This window comes from Salmo salar, chromosome ssa18 (assembly GCF_905237065.1).
Source record: "Salmo salar chromosome ssa18, Ssal_v3.1, whole genome shotgun sequence".
Classification (NCBI taxonomy): Eukaryota; Metazoa; Chordata; class Actinopteri; order Salmoniformes; family Salmonidae; genus Salmo; species Salmo salar.
The window spans coordinates 66,313,708-66,328,784 of NC_059459.1; the positions used below are offsets into that span (position 1 = coordinate 66,313,708).

The 15,077-nt window shown below is 44.6% G+C and overlaps 1 protein-coding gene across 4 annotated transcripts in view; it reads left to right on the forward strand.

The window, feature by feature from the left end:
* Positions 1 to 15,077, forward strand: part of LOC106577760 (GRB10-interacting GYF protein 1-like) — a 30,137-nt gene that overhangs the window by 11,923 nt on the left and 3,137 nt on the right. For 3 of the 4 annotated variants that reach the window (XM_014156082.2, XM_014156083.2, XM_014156084.2), the window contains exons 7-21: positions 3,575 to 3,686; positions 4,169 to 4,386; positions 4,530 to 4,741; positions 4,951 to 5,056; positions 5,227 to 5,439; positions 5,618 to 5,778; positions 6,030 to 6,189; positions 6,458 to 6,675; positions 7,113 to 7,216; positions 7,389 to 7,489; positions 7,714 to 7,787; positions 7,994 to 8,131; positions 8,325 to 8,522; positions 8,859 to 9,061; positions 9,924 to 10,090. In XM_014156082.2, coding sequence (XP_014011557.2) covers positions 3,575 to 3,686; positions 4,169 to 4,386; positions 4,530 to 4,741; positions 4,951 to 5,056; positions 5,227 to 5,439; positions 5,618 to 5,778; positions 6,030 to 6,189; positions 6,458 to 6,675; positions 7,113 to 7,216; positions 7,389 to 7,489; positions 7,714 to 7,787; positions 7,994 to 8,131; positions 8,325 to 8,522; positions 8,859 to 9,061; positions 9,924 to 10,090 — 2,385 coding nt within the window. The remainder of the gene's footprint in view (positions 1 to 3,574; positions 3,687 to 4,168; positions 4,387 to 4,529; positions 4,742 to 4,950; positions 5,057 to 5,226; positions 5,440 to 5,617; positions 5,779 to 6,029; positions 6,190 to 6,457; positions 6,676 to 7,112; positions 7,217 to 7,388; positions 7,490 to 7,713; positions 7,788 to 7,993; positions 8,132 to 8,324; positions 8,523 to 8,858; positions 9,062 to 9,923; positions 10,091 to 15,077) is intronic. The other variant, XM_014156085.2, reaches the window with a different exon arrangement.

A 15,077-nucleotide genomic window follows, 5' to 3' on the forward strand; every position in this document is an offset into this window, starting at 1 on the left:
AGACACTGATCGAAGATCAGTTCTGCGTTTTGCCACTAATGATTAAGGTTAGGATTTATCAATCAAATGTAATTATAAACCCCTTTTTACATCAGCAGATGTCACAATGTGCTTATACAGAAACCCAGCCTAAAACCCCAAACAGCAAGCAATGCAGATGTAGAAGCACAGGAGGGTAAGCTGATCCTAGATCTGTGCCTAAGGGCAACTTTTACCCAGAACACATAATCACAGGAGCAATGAGCTCAAGCCATAACAATTTCAGTCTAGGGAAAGGAAAAGCCAGACTTATTTAAGCCAGACTTTTGCTTGTGTGACCTCATCTGATATCTGTGATTCCTCTTGGCCCTGTCCAAATAGTCCATTTGTCAGGACACAACTGTCTTAGACTGCCTTGCTTATGTAACCTTGTTAAACGCACAGTACTTACAGTGCATTCGGAAAGTGTTCAGAGCCCTTGACTTTTTCCTTGTTTTGCTACATTGCAGCCTTATTCTAAAATGGATTAAATAAAAATAAAAATCCTCATCAATTTACACACACTACCTCATAATGACAAAGCGAAAATAGGTTTTTAGAATTTTGGGAAAATGTATTATAAATTAACAACATTTACCTAAGTATTCAGACCCTTTAACACAGGTGGATCCTGTTTCCATTGATCATCCTTGAGATGTTTCTACAACTTGATTGGAGTCCATCTGTGGTAAATTCAATTGATAGGACATGACTTGGAAAGGCACAAACCTGTCTATGTAAGGTCCCACAGTTGATCGTGCATGTCAGAGCAAAAACCAAGCCATGACGTCAAAGTAATTGTCCGTAGAGCTCCGAGACAGGATTGTGTCGGCAGAGATCTGGGGAAGGTTACCAAAAAATGTCTGCAGAATTGATGGTCCCCAAGAACACAGTGGCCTCCATCGTTCTTAACCTCTTGGGGCTAGGTGGGACGCTAGCGTGCCACCCGTGGTGCACTCCATCAACAGCAGGTGCATTTCAAGAGCGGCAAATTTGAATCCAAATAAATGTCAAAATTCAAATTTTTCAAAAATACAACTATGTTACACCATTTGAAAGATAAACATCTCCTTAATCTAACCACGTTTTACGATTTCAAAAAGGTTTTACGGCGAAAGCATAAATTTAGAGTATGTTAGGACAGTACATTTACAAGAGTTGTGTGTAATGTTTTGTCAAGTCAAAGACAGGGTCACCAAAACCATAAAACCAGCTAAAATGATGCACTAACCTTTTACAATCTCCATCAGATGACACTCCTAGGACATTATGTTAGACAATGCATGCATTTTTAGTTCTATCAAGTTCATATTTATATACAAAAACAGCGTTTTACTATGGCATTGATGTTGAGGAAATCGTTTCCCTCCAATAACCGGCAGTCAAGTCAGCGTCAGAAATTAAATAATTAAAATTAGAAAACATTGGTAAAATATTATATTGTCATTTAAAGAATTATAGATTTACATCTCTTGAACGCAATCAACTTGCCAGATTTAAAAATAACCTTACTGGGAAATCACACTTTGCAATAATCTGAGCACTGCGCCCAGAAAAATACGCGTTGCAATACAGACTAGAGCGTCATGTTGGGGAGATCTAAAATCGAAAATACTATGTAAATAATCCATTACCTTTGATTCTCTTCATCAGATGTCACTTCCAGGTATCACAGGTCCATAACGAATGTAGTTTTGTTCAAAAAAGCTCATCATTTATGTCCAAAAATCTCCGTCTCGTTAGCACATGATGTAAGCCAGCCGGACTTCTCGTCATGAACGAGGGGAAAAAATATATTTCCGTTCGTTCAAACATGTCAAACGTTGTATAGCATAAATCATTAGGGCCTTTTTTAACCAGAACATGAATAATATTCAAGGTGGACGAATGCATACTCTTTTATAAGGTATTGGAACGAGGGTACCCAACATGAAGTAGCGCGCCAGGTGTCTAATGGGACATCACCGTTCCATGGCTCTTGTTCGGTCAGATCTCCCTCCAGAAGACTCAAAACACTTTGTAAAGGCTGGTGACATCTAGTGGAAGCAATAGGAAGTGCCAAAATATTCCTAAACCCCTGTGTTTTTCAATGGGATAGGTTTAAAGTCAATACAACACATCAGGTATCCACTTCCTGTCAGAAAATGTCTCAGGGTTTTGCCTGCCAAATGAGTTCTGTTATACTCACAGACACCATTCAAACAGTTTTGGAAACTTTAGAGTGTTTTCTATCCATATATAATAAGTATATGCATATTCTAGTTACTGGGTAGGATTAGTAACCAGATTAAATCGGGTACATTTTTTTTATCCAGACGTGCAAATGCTGCCCCCTAGACCCAACAGGTTAAATGGAAGAAGTTTGGAACCACCAAGACTCTTCCTAGAGCTGGCCGCACAGCCAAACTGAGCAATCTGGGGAGAAGGGCCTTGGTCAGGGAGGTGACCAAGAACCCGATGGTCACTCTGACAGAGCTCTGGAGTTCCCGTGTGGAGATGTTTGTCCTTCTGGAAGGTTCTCCCATCTCTGCAGCACGCCACAAATCAGGCCTTTATGGTAGAGTGGCAAGACGGAAGCCACGCCTCAGTAAAAGGCACATGACAGCCCGCTCTGAGTTTGCCAAAAGGCACCTAAAGGACTCTGGCCATGAGAAACGAGATTCTCAGGTCTGATAAAACCAAGATTGAACTCTTTGGCCTGAATGCCATGCGTCACATCTGGAGGAAACCTGGCAACATCCCTATGGTGAAGCATGGTGGTGGCAACATGCTGTGGGGATATTTTTCAGCAACAGGGAGTGGGAGACTAATCAGGATCGAGGGAAAGATGAATGGAGCATAGTACAGAGATCCTTGATGAAAACCTGCTCAGGACCTTAGACTGGGGCGAAGGTTCACCTTCCAACAGGACAATGACCCTAAGCACACAGCCCAGACAAAGCCAGAGTGGCTTTGGAACAAAGCTCTGAATGTTTTTGTGGGCCAGCCAGAGCCTGGTCTTTAACCCGCTCAAACATCTCTGGAGAGACCTGGAAATAGCTGTGCACTCATCCAACCTGACAGAGCTTGAGAGGATCTGCAGAGAAGAATGGAAGAAACTCCCCAAATACAGGTGTGCCAAGCTTGTTGCGTCATACCCAAGAAGACTCAAGGCTTTGATCGCTGCCAAAGGTGCTTCAACAAAGTACTGAGGAATGGGTCTGAATACTTACGCAAATGTGATATTTCTGTTTTTTTTATTTTAAATAAATTTGCTAACATTTCTATAAGCCTGTTTTTGCTTTGTCATTATGGGGTATTGTGTGTAGATTGAAGCAAAAAAAAACAATTTAATCAGTTTTAGAATAAAGCTGTAATGTAACAAAATGTTGAAAAAGTCAAGGGGTCTGAATACTTTCTGAATGCACTGTATGTACTTTACCTTGTTAAACGCACAGTACTTATGTGCTTACACGGCATTGTTTGCATATGAATCTTGTGTGTCCGGTCTGGTGCAGTGGAGGAAGTTACATTTGGAATGTTTGTGTGATTTTCATTGTGTGTGTTCTTTTTCCAGGGCGAGGTCGAGGCGAGAGTGGAGGATTCTACCAAAGAAGTATTGAGGAGGGAGAGGCAGGCTTCGGCCGTGGAGCCAGAGAGATCCACCGCAGCCAGAGCTGGGACGACAGGTAAAAAACGCGTATTATTGCTTTTAAGTCTGAATTAGTTAGGCTTGAGGATATGAACGAAAGATATTTGTAATTAAACACTGTAGACTAGTGGTTTCCAACCTGTGGTCCGCGAACCATCTGCGAGGGTACCTCCGGTGGTCCAAAAAAAAGAAAATGTAAAAAGAAAATGTAATAACAGTTGGGAGTATTAATGGTATTATAAGGAATTTTACTTTTCACAATGCAAATTGTTTAATAATAATAATAGGCCTTTAATTTATTACATTCACTGCTAAAATGGACTCAATTTGACCGTCAAGATATTTAATAATAAATACAAAAATATCCAGTTCTTGGCCAATGGTAGTCCTCGAGCTTTTGATGGTGATTTGGTGGTCCCCAGAATGGAAAAGGAACCACTTCTGTAGAGGCAAGTGAGTCGATCCAGTCATCATTCCTGACCTCTCTTTCCTCCCTTGTCTCCCTCCCTCTTTCCCCAGGGGCGAGAGGCGTTTTGAGAAGCCTGTGCGTGCCAGGGAGGGGGTACGTGTTGGCTTCGAGGAGGCGACTGGTGTCCCTGTGCCTGGTGTACCGAGGAAGGACTACACGCGGTCGGACAGTGAGAACTGGCGTAGCCTCCGAGAGGAGCAGGAGGAGGAGGAGGAAGGGGCCGACCCCGGGGGCAGCTGGAGACTGGCCGGAGCACGGAGATTAGATGGTAGGAAGTTCTATGCAAACACATTATTTTTCATGTCAGTTTAGTTGTAAGAGAAAATGTTGATGTTGCTGATTGTATCGCTCATGGAATTCTCCCCCCCCCCCTCTCTCTCTGTCTATTTCTCTCCCTCCTCTTTCTTTCAGATGGAGGTCCAAAGTCAGCAGGCTGGCGGGAGCACGACAGTCAGGTTGAGGGGCGTCGCAGGAAGTTTGAGTTTGACTTCAGCGGGGGTCGCAGGCGGGCCGGCAGCGAGGGGTTAGAGGACGACAGAGACGGACTGCCTGAGTGGTGCACTGATGAAGAAGGAGAGATGGGCACCTTCGACGCTTCCGGAGCCTTCCTACCCATATCCAAGGTAGTGTGTGTTAAGTGCGTGCGTGCGTGCAAGGTTGTTGTCTACAAATATGCCCATCTTTCTGTTTCCCCGTCATCTAGTTATTCTCTGAATTCAGTTGGTCGTTGACACCTAATGATTGATTAGAAAATCGTAACTCTCACTCTCTCCGTGTCTCTGTCTTCTCTCTCTCTCTCTCTCTCTCTCTCTCTCTCTCTCTCCGTCGGAAGGGAGGAAAGGAGGATGAATTTGACTTCCAGGGAATAGAAGAGGAGGAGGAAGAAGAGGGGGAGAGTCTTTCTGACATGAAGAGGATCATGAATGGAGGACAGAGAGGTGAGGGGAACTGCACTCTTTCTTACCTTAATTTACTGTTTAATTGATATCTTTACCTCAATCGCCTCATGGTATCAAGGTTTACGATTGTTTTTACATATTGTCTATTCTTTCTAAAAAAAAACCCAGAAAAAAACAAATATTTACTGGACTTTTTCTCCTCTCTCCAGTCGATGTAAAGGAATCCGCTGGTACCAGTCCCTCTTCCTCCTCCTCCTCCTCCTCTCCCCCTGGCCCCCTCTCTGCCCCTCCCGCTCTGGCTCTCAACCCCCCCATGCCCCAGCTGTCCCTCACCGTGGCTGAGCTGGAGGCCTCTCAGATGGCCAACAGCCACCCTGTCCCTGTTCCTGTCCCTGTCAAGGCCAGCAAGATGCCAAGTGAAGGTACTACATACACACTGTGACAGAGAGACAGTCATAAGACTATCGCTAATGAAATGTAAATTAAGTAACATGTACATTTATTTTAGCAGTACATGAAAAAACCAAAACCATACAGATACATATATAAACCGTGAGCACATCAAGTGCTCTTCACCGACATGCTCTGATTTTGTTGCAGTTCTCGAGGGCTCTCCAGCAGGGTCCTCCACCACCCAACAGAGCCCCAGCACCACCTCCAGTCTGCCTTCACCCCCTCCCTCCTCCTCTGCTGCTAACCATCTCTCCCTGCCACCGGGGGGTGACACTGAGGACGACGAGGGCATGAAGCACCTGCAACAGGTACGAACAGTACTGGGGCTGGTTTCCTGGACACATTTTAAGCCTAGTTCTGGACTAAAATGCTAATTGAGAATCTCTTCTTTTGGTTTGGTGTAAGACAATTGATGGTCTGAAACACTCTAGTCTCAGTACGTAGTAATATTTCTGGTTAAGGTGCTAGTTGTTTTGGAAGAACCTTTGGTAAGAGCACAGCCCAGATAAGTGTTGTCGATGTTTAATGAACCATCCTGTGTGTCTTCCTCTGTGTGCAGGAGGCAGAGAAGATGGTGGCGTCCCTGCAGGACACGTCTCTGGAGGAGGAGAGTTTCACTCAGACGCTGCAGGAGAGCAGAAACACAGCCTCCGCCCTGCCCCTCTCCCACGACGCTGCCATGAAGTGGTTCTACAAGGACCCCCAGGCAGAGATCCAGGGTACACGCACCCATACAGAGATGCATAGGTCTACATGTGGGCAGACACACAATCATATGGACATGTACAAAACCACACACACAGGAAATGGCACATACCTAGGCAACAAGTTGCACCTCTCAACTCTGCTACCTCTTCTCAGCCTCTTTCTCCTCACATCATCCTCTGTCTCGCCCTCTTTTTTTTCTCTCCTTTATCTTCTTTCGTTCACTTTCTTTTTTTGTTATATCTCCCCCTCCCTCTACTCTCCCACCACCTCTCCCCCCAGGTCCATTCACCACCCTGGAGATGTGCGAGTGGTTCCAGGCGGGCTACTTCTCCATGTCTCTGCTGGTGAAGAGGGGCTGTGACGAGGGCTTCCAGCCGCTGGGTGACGTCATCAAGATGTGGGGACGCGTGCCTTTCGCCCCTGGGCCCTCCCCGCCGCCCCTGCTGGTGAGATCTCCACCGCCACGCCCTCAACCTCTACCGCCCCGGGGGTCTGCTGTGAGTGAAAGAGCTGTGGATAGGGGGGGGTTTGTGTGTGTGTGTGGGGGGGGGTGTGTATGTGGAGTTTGCTGGAGGGGAAACACAATGTTGTTGTGGTTTATGGACTGTGGAATGTAGAGTAGTGAAGGTTTACTGCCTTGAATGAGTTTCTTGTTTATTTTTAGAGCAGTGCTGTTATAGTAATAATCTAAGCCCTTCAGCAGACGCTTTTCTCCAAAGTGACTTAGTCATGCGTTCTCAATGCTCTAGTGCCCTGTAACTCAACTGTGGGACCTGGAAGCCGGTTCTAGTGCGTGTGTGTAGAATTGTAGGGTTTGCTCTAGTTTTGTTGTATAAGATTTACTGTTGCGTACGCTCGTGTGTTTTTTAATTCCGATCTGTGTGTGTGATTGCCCCTGTGTTTATCCTGTTTGTTCCTTACCTTCTCCTCTCAGGGTAGCATGGATCAGGACCGTCTGAAGAAGCAGCAGGAGCAGGCAGCAGCAGTCCTCTATCAACAGCTCCAGCAGCAGCAGCAGCTATTCCAGCTCATCAGCAGGTGTGAATTACACATGACGTTTGTGTGGAAGATGGAATTTGAAACTAAGAAACAACAACAAAAAGTGAAAATGATTGAGTGAGAGCTGGGTTGACCTATGGGCACAGGAATGTCTCCCATATTTTCTCTTTATTTTTCCATGTCTTATAAGTCTCTTGCTTTTCTGTCCTAGGTGCGGAGAGCAGGGTATTTTGCCTTCGGTGAACAGGTCGATGTCAGTGCCAGATACAGGGTCCATGTGGGACATGCATACCTCAGCTTCACAGCAATCAGGTACACACACACCCATATATATTAGAGGTCGACCGATTTTTTTTAAAATCGACATGGCCAATTATTTCGTATATATATCGGTGTATCGGCCGATTAATCGGTATCGGCTTTTTTGGTCCTCCAATAATCGGTATCGGTGTTGAAAATTCATAATCGATCAACCTCTAGTATATATGCTACATTATAGTGTGGAATGACTGCAACACTCTCTTCTGTCCAATCAGGCGGTGAAGCCAGTTTATGGGACTTAACAATGAATTCTTCAACTCAGGGTCCAACTCTCGAACAGCTTCAGAAGGTGAGTGCTGGCGCCCTCTGGCTGTGGGAATCTAGTAGCACTTGTCAAAATGGAATAACTCTGTCTAGTAGAGTAGAACCCATATGGACAGTACAGTCCAAAACATTCCTTTTGCCCCTTTTTCATTTTGAACTCGCTCTTTGAAAACAAAGCGATCTGTATTCCACCCTGACCCCCATGACCTTTGCCCCCTGACCCCTGGTCAGCTCCAGCAGGAGAGGAGAGAAGCTGAACTCAGGGCGAAGCGCGAGGAGGAGGAACAGCGCAAGAGGAGGGAAGAGAAGAGGAGGCAGCAGGAGGAGCAGAAGAGGAGGGAGGAGGAGGAGATCTTCAGACGCAAACAGGTGAGCGAGACGGAGGAGGAGAATTACTTTATCTAGATTTATTTATCTCACAAAGGGCAATTGTGATGAGGCGGTAGTGTGATTGCTGTCTCGGCGAGTGTTGGCTGTGTGTATGTGACGTGTGTGTGTTATGGCAAGTGTGTTTCCATCTTATGTTGTACCGTACCCTCATACTGTGTGTGTCTTCCTCCAGTGTCGCCAGCAGCAGGAGCTGATCATGAAGCTGCTCCAGCAGGCCCCCCAGCAGGGCTCAGGCTCCGGGGTGGGGTCTGGCTGGGGCACTGGGGGTCTCAACAAGTCAGGGGCCAAGGGCCTCAGTCTGCTTGACATGCAGGAGGCAGAGAGGCTTCTTAAACAGCAGCAGAGAGCCCAGCAGCAGCAGAGAGAACGTGTAAGTAGTTACTAAAAGACACACACACACAGACGGCAGAATAGCATACGTAATAGCATTCACACACACGTACGTGTTCTTCAGAATTTATGGGATTACCCATGTTCACTTTGCCTAAGAAAGCCAACTCAAATAGCAAGAGAGGGACTGTGTGAGCACAGACACGTCATCCACAAATGGGGGAAAATGAGAGAGTGCTGACACTCCCACGCAGCACTCACAGTGAGTGGCTGTGAACGATACAATGCATTAGTGTATTACATTTGGTGCTTTTCTGTTGGTTTCCTATCCACTCTGTTCTAATATTGATGTTCCGTCTCCTTTCTCTCACCTCAGCACCAAGGCCTGTCAATGGGGGGTTCCTCCATGGGTCAGTGGGGGGACAGAGGTGCTGTCACGGGGGGCCTTTGGGGAGGCGGAGGGGGGATGGAGGGTAAGGCTGGGGGCGGCATGGGTCTGTGGGACGAGGCGGTGAAGAACCAGACCAGAAGTAGCAGCATGCAGGGACTGAAGAACAGCCGCAGCAGCCCCTCACTCAGGTACTGACAACAGACACACTGACTGTACGAAACATTAAGAACACCTGCTCTTTCCATGACAGGCTGACCACGGGAATCCAGGTGAAAGCTATGATCCCTTATTGATGTCACTTGTTAAATCCACTTCAATCAGTGTAGATGAAGGGGAGGAGACAGGTTAAATACGGACTTTTAAGCTTTGAGACAATTGAGACATGGATTGTGTATGTGTGCCATTCAGAGGGTGAATGGGCAAGGCAAAAGATTTAAGTGCCTTTGAATGGGGTATGGTAGTAGGTGCCAGGCGCACAGGTTTGAGTGTGTCAAGAACTGCAACGCTGCTGGGTTTTTCCCACACCAGTTTCCTGTTTTTGTCAAGAATGGTCCACCACCCAAAGGACATCGAGCCAACTTGACACAACTGTCAGAAACATTGGAGACAACATGGGCCATCATCCCTGTGGAACGCTTTTGACACCTTGTAGAGTACATGCCCTGACGAATGGAGGCTGTTCTGAGGGCAGTAGGGGGTGCAACTCGAGGTGTTCCTAATGTTTGGTGTTCTGTCTGTCTATACTAGCTACGTATTAGGTGTGTGGGTTTTGAGTGTAAACTTTCACTCACCTGTCCCTATGAACAGTAAATGGTCCTAGTGTGTTTACATAAAGGGTTGCTCAGTGGAGATTCTCTATTGAAAATGCTTTTTAGTCTAAGGGGAACCAGCCCTTATTGTGTAAAGTGTATTTAACCTGTACCTCTTTCCCCTCCGACTGCAGTGAGTCGTACATGTTGAGTGTGTGTCCAGGTATGTGTCTGTATATTTAAATGTTAAACCTCTCTCTCTTTTCTGTGTCTTTTGTGTCCCTCTCTTCCCTCCCTGTAGTGAGCAGTATATGCTGAGCTGTAGGAAGCAACGTACGGATGAGGAGGACAAACTGCTGAAGCTGCTGCAGGGCATCAAGACGCCTCAGGACGGGTTCACCACCTGGTGTGAACAGATGCTGCACGCCCTCAACACCCAAGCCAACAACACCTCCTCTCCACTGGACGGTAGTCTATGCTGTTTGTCAGAGTTCCTCTCTCTTGATATTAACTCGCTTCCTTCTCCACACCCCCTGTCCTTATAGAACAATCAATAGTTCAGCGCTCCTCCTATATCACTCAATCCTCCACCCTGGGCCTGGTTTCCCGATGAGCGATCGAAAGTAGGCTTACGAGCGTTTTGAACGATGCATCGTGTGAATAACGGTCGACGACATCGCACCTGTTTTCCAAAAGGCCACGCAGTGCACTTGTTACAAAGTGCAACTTAACCGTGTCGTTACAGGAGCTGTCCTGTGCTGAAAAAGACTCCAGAATATAGCCTGAAGAGCTCACTGTAGCTCTTAAATGATTTATGGCTTTTCAAAGTCATCTTGAAAAAAATTGTTACACAGGACGTCTTTCCCTTCGAGAGAAGTGTTCTGTAGCCTATTGTGTTTTTAATGTTCGCCATGATGCAATCATAAGTGTCTTCTCTTCGCTATTTTGCATGCAATGTTTATGTAAGTTCTGCGTTTCTTCAGTATGTGTAAACTATAATATCAACGTCACCTAAAAATTAGGACAGGATGACAACGGTTTAAGTAATTGCTCAACAAATCATTGCAGCCTAATGGAAGGCAGGAATTGAGCTTCAAGTACAATTAAATTATTCAACCAATTAAAATAACTACAATTATTAAACATGAAGTAGCAAGTTAATCGACATTGCCATAGACCTAATATGTTGACCTTCAGGTCATTGGTTAGGCTACAGTGAAATAATAATTTTGTCCTAATAGATACCAATATTGAAGCGGCTCAGATGTAGCCTAATGGCTTAATACTAGGTCAAGTCGGAAGTTTACATACACTTATAGTTGAAGTCTGAAGTTTACAAACACTTAGGTTGGAGTCATTAAAAGTCATTTTACAATCACTCCACACATTTTTTTGTGAACAAACTATAGTTTTGGCAAGTCGGTTAGGACATCTACTTTGTGTATGACAAAAGTAATTTTTCCAACAATTGTTTACAGAAAAATGATTTCTCTTATAATTCACTGTATCACAATTCCAGTGGGTCAGAAGTTTACATACACTAAGTTGACTGTGCCATTAAACAGATTGTGAAATTCCATAAAATTATGTCATGGCTTTAGAAGCTTCTTATAGGCTAATTGACATCATTTGAGTCAATTGGAGGTGTACCTGTGGATGTATTTCAAGGCCTACCTTCAAACTCAGTGCCTCTTTGCTTGACATCATGGGAAAATCAAATGAAATCAGCCAAGACCTCAGAAAAATTATTGTAGACCTCCACAAGTCTGGTTCATCCTTGGGAGCAATTTCCAAATGCCTGAAGGTACCACGGTCATCTTTTTTTAAACAATCGTACACAAGTATAAACACCATGGGACCACACAGCCGTCATACCGCTCAGGAAGGAGACGCGTTCTGTCTCCTAGAGATGAACGTACTTTGGTGCTAAAAGTGCAAATCAATCCCAGAACAACAGCAAAGGACCTTGTGAAGATGCTGGAGGAAACGGATACAAAAGTATCTATATCCACAGTAAAACGAGTCCTATATCGACATAACCTGAAAGGCAAGGAAGAAGCCACTGCTCCAAAACCGCCATTTAAAAAAAGCCAGACTACGGTTTGCAACTGCACATGGGGACAAAGATCGTACTTTTTGGAGAAATGTCCTCTGGTCTGATGAAAGAAAAATAGAACTGTTTGGTCATAATGACCGTCGTTATGTTTGGAGGAAAAAGGGGGATGCTTGCAAGCTGAAGAACACCATCCTAACCGTGAAGCACGGGGGTGGCAGCATCAAGTTGTGGGGGTGTTTTGGTGCAGGAGGGACTTCTGCACTTCACAAAATAGATGACATCATGAGGATGGAAAATTATGTGGATATATTGATGCAACATCTCAAGACATCAGTCAGCAAGTTGAAGCTTGGTTGCAAATGTGTCTTCCAAATGGACAATGACCCAAAGCATACTTCCAAAGTTATGGCAAAATGGCTTAAGGACAACAAAGTCAAGGTATTGGAGTGGCCATCACAAAGCCCTGACCTCATTCCTATAGAAAAATGTGTGGGCAGAACTGAAAACGTGTGTTTGCGAGCAAGGAGGCCTACAAACCTGACTCAGTTACTTACACCAGCTCTGTCAGGAGGAATGGACCAAAACTCACCCAACTTATTGTGGGAAGGTTGTGGAAGGCTGCCTGAAACATTTGACCCAAAGTTAAACAAATTAAAGACAATGCTACCAAATACTAATTGAGTGTATGTACATTTCTGACCCACTGGGAATGTGATGAAAGAAATAAAAGCTGAAATAAATTATTTTCTCTACTATTATTCTGACATTTCACATTCTGAAAATAAAGTGGTGACCCTAACTGACCTAAGACAGGGAATGTTTACTTGGATTAATTGTCAGGAATTGTGAAAAACTGAGTTTAAATGCATTTGGCTAAAGTGTATGTAAACTTCCACTTCAACCGTAGGTCTATCGATTGCACATACTGTACCAGTCAAAGTTTGGATACACCTAGTTATTCCAGGGTTTTTCTTTATTTTTACTATTTTCTATATTGTAGAATAATAGTGAAGACATCAAAACTATGAAATAACACATATAGTAACCTAAAAAGTTTTAAACAAATACAAATATATTTGAGATTCTTCAAAGGAGCCACCCTTTGCCTTGATGACAGCTTTGCTCACTTTTTGTGTTCTCGCAACCAGCTTCATGAGTTAGTCACCAGGAATGCATTTCAATTAACAGGTGTGCCTTGTTAATTTGTGGAATTTCTTTCCTTCTTAATGCGTAAGTTGTGTTGTGACATGGTAGGGGTGGTACACAGAAGATAGCCCTATTTGGTAAAATATGAAGTCCATATTATGGCAAGTACAGCTCGAAAAGCAAAGAGAAACGACAGTCTTTTTTTTTTTGGGGGGGGTTTATTTAACCATGTAGGCCAGTTGAGAACAAGTTCTCATTTACAACTGCGACCTGGCCAAGATAAAGCATAGAAGTGCGACATAAACAACAACAACAGAGTTACACATGGAATAAACAAACGTACAGTCAATAACACAATAGAAAAAAAGTCTATATACAGTGCGTGCAAATGGCGTGAAGATGTAAGGCAATAAATGGGCCATAGTAGCGAAGTAATTACAATTTAGCAAATTAACACTGAAATGATAGATGTGCAAGTAGAAATACTGGTGTGCAAAAAGTAAATAAAAACAATATGGGAATGAGGTAGTTGGATATGCTATTTACAGATTGGCTGTGTACAGTAAGCTGTAAGCTGCTCTTGACAGCTGGTGCTTAAAGTTAGAGGGAGATATAAGACTCCAGCTTCAGTGATTTTTGCAATTCGTTCGTCATTGGCAGCAGAGAACTGGAAGGAAAGGCGGCCAAAGGAGGTGTTGGCTTTGGGGATGACCAGTGAGATATACCTGCTGGAGTGCGTGCTACGGGTGGGTGTTATTATGGTGACCAGTGAGCTGAGATAAGGCGGAGCTTTACCTAGCAAAGACTTATAGATGACCTGGAGCCAGTGGGTCTGGCGATGAATATGTAGCGATGGCCTGCCGACGAGAGCATACAGGTCGCAGTGGTGGGTGGTATATGGGGCTTTGGTGACAAAATAGATGGCACTGTGATAGACTGCATCCAGTTTGCTGAGTAGAGTGTTGGAGGCTATTTTGTAAATGACATCGTCGAGGATTGGTAGGATCGTCAGTTTTACAAGGGTATGTTTGTCAGCGTGAGTGAAGGAGGCTTTGTTGCGAAATTGGAAGCCGATACTAGATTTAATTTTGGATTGGAGATGTTTAATATGAGTCTGGAAGGAGAGTTTACAGTCTAGCCAGACACCTAGGTATTTGTAGTTGTCCACATATTCTAAGTCAGAACCGTCCAGAGTAGTGATGCTCAACGGGCGGGCGGGTGTGGGCAGTGATCGGTTGAAAAGCATGCGTTTAGTTTTACTACAGTTTTAAGATTAGTTGGAGGCCACGGAAGGAGTGTTGTATGGCATTGAAGCTCGTTTGGAGGTTTGTTAACAGTGTCCAAAGAAAGGCCAGATGTATACAGAATGGTGTCGTCTGTGTAGAGGTGGATCAGGGAATCACCCGCAGCAAGAATGACATCATTGATATATACAGAGAAAAGAGTCGGCCCGAGCATTGAACCCTGTGGTTCCCCCATAGACTGTCAGAGGTCCGGACAACAGGCCCTCCAATTTAACACACTGAACTCTATCTGAGATGTAGTTGGTGAACCAAGCGAGGCAGTCATTTGAGAAACCAAGGCTGTTGAGTCTGCCGATAAGAATACTGTGATTGACAGAGTCGAAGCCTTGGCCAGGTCGATGAATACAGCTGCACAGTACTGTCTTTTATCGATGGCTGTTATATCGTTTAGTACCTTGAGCGTGACTGAGGTGCACCCGTGACCAGCTCGGAAACCGTTACTTTAAGACATGATGGTCAGTCTATCCGGAAAATTTCAAGAATTTTGAAGGTTTCTTCAAGAGCAGTCGCAAAAACCATCAAGCTCTATGATGAAACTGGCTCTCATTAGGACCACCACAGGAAAGGAAGATCCGGAGTTACCTCTGCTGCAGAGGATAAGTTCATTAGCGTTACCAGCCTCAGATTGCAGCCCAAATAAATGCTTCACGGAGTCCAGAAACATCTCAACATCAACTGTTCAGAGGAGACTGTGTGAATCAGGCCTTCATGGTCGAATTGCTGCAAAGATACCACTCCTAAAGGACACCAATAAGATGTTGAGACTTGCTTTGGTCAGGAAACACGAGCAATGGACATTAGACTGGTGGAAATATGTCCTTTGGTCTGATGAGTCCAAATTTGAGTTTTTTTTTTTCCAACCGCCGTGTCTTAGTGAGATGCAGAGTAGGTGAAGTGATGCTCTCCGCATGTGTGGTTCCCACCGTGAGGCATGGAGGAGGAGGTGTGA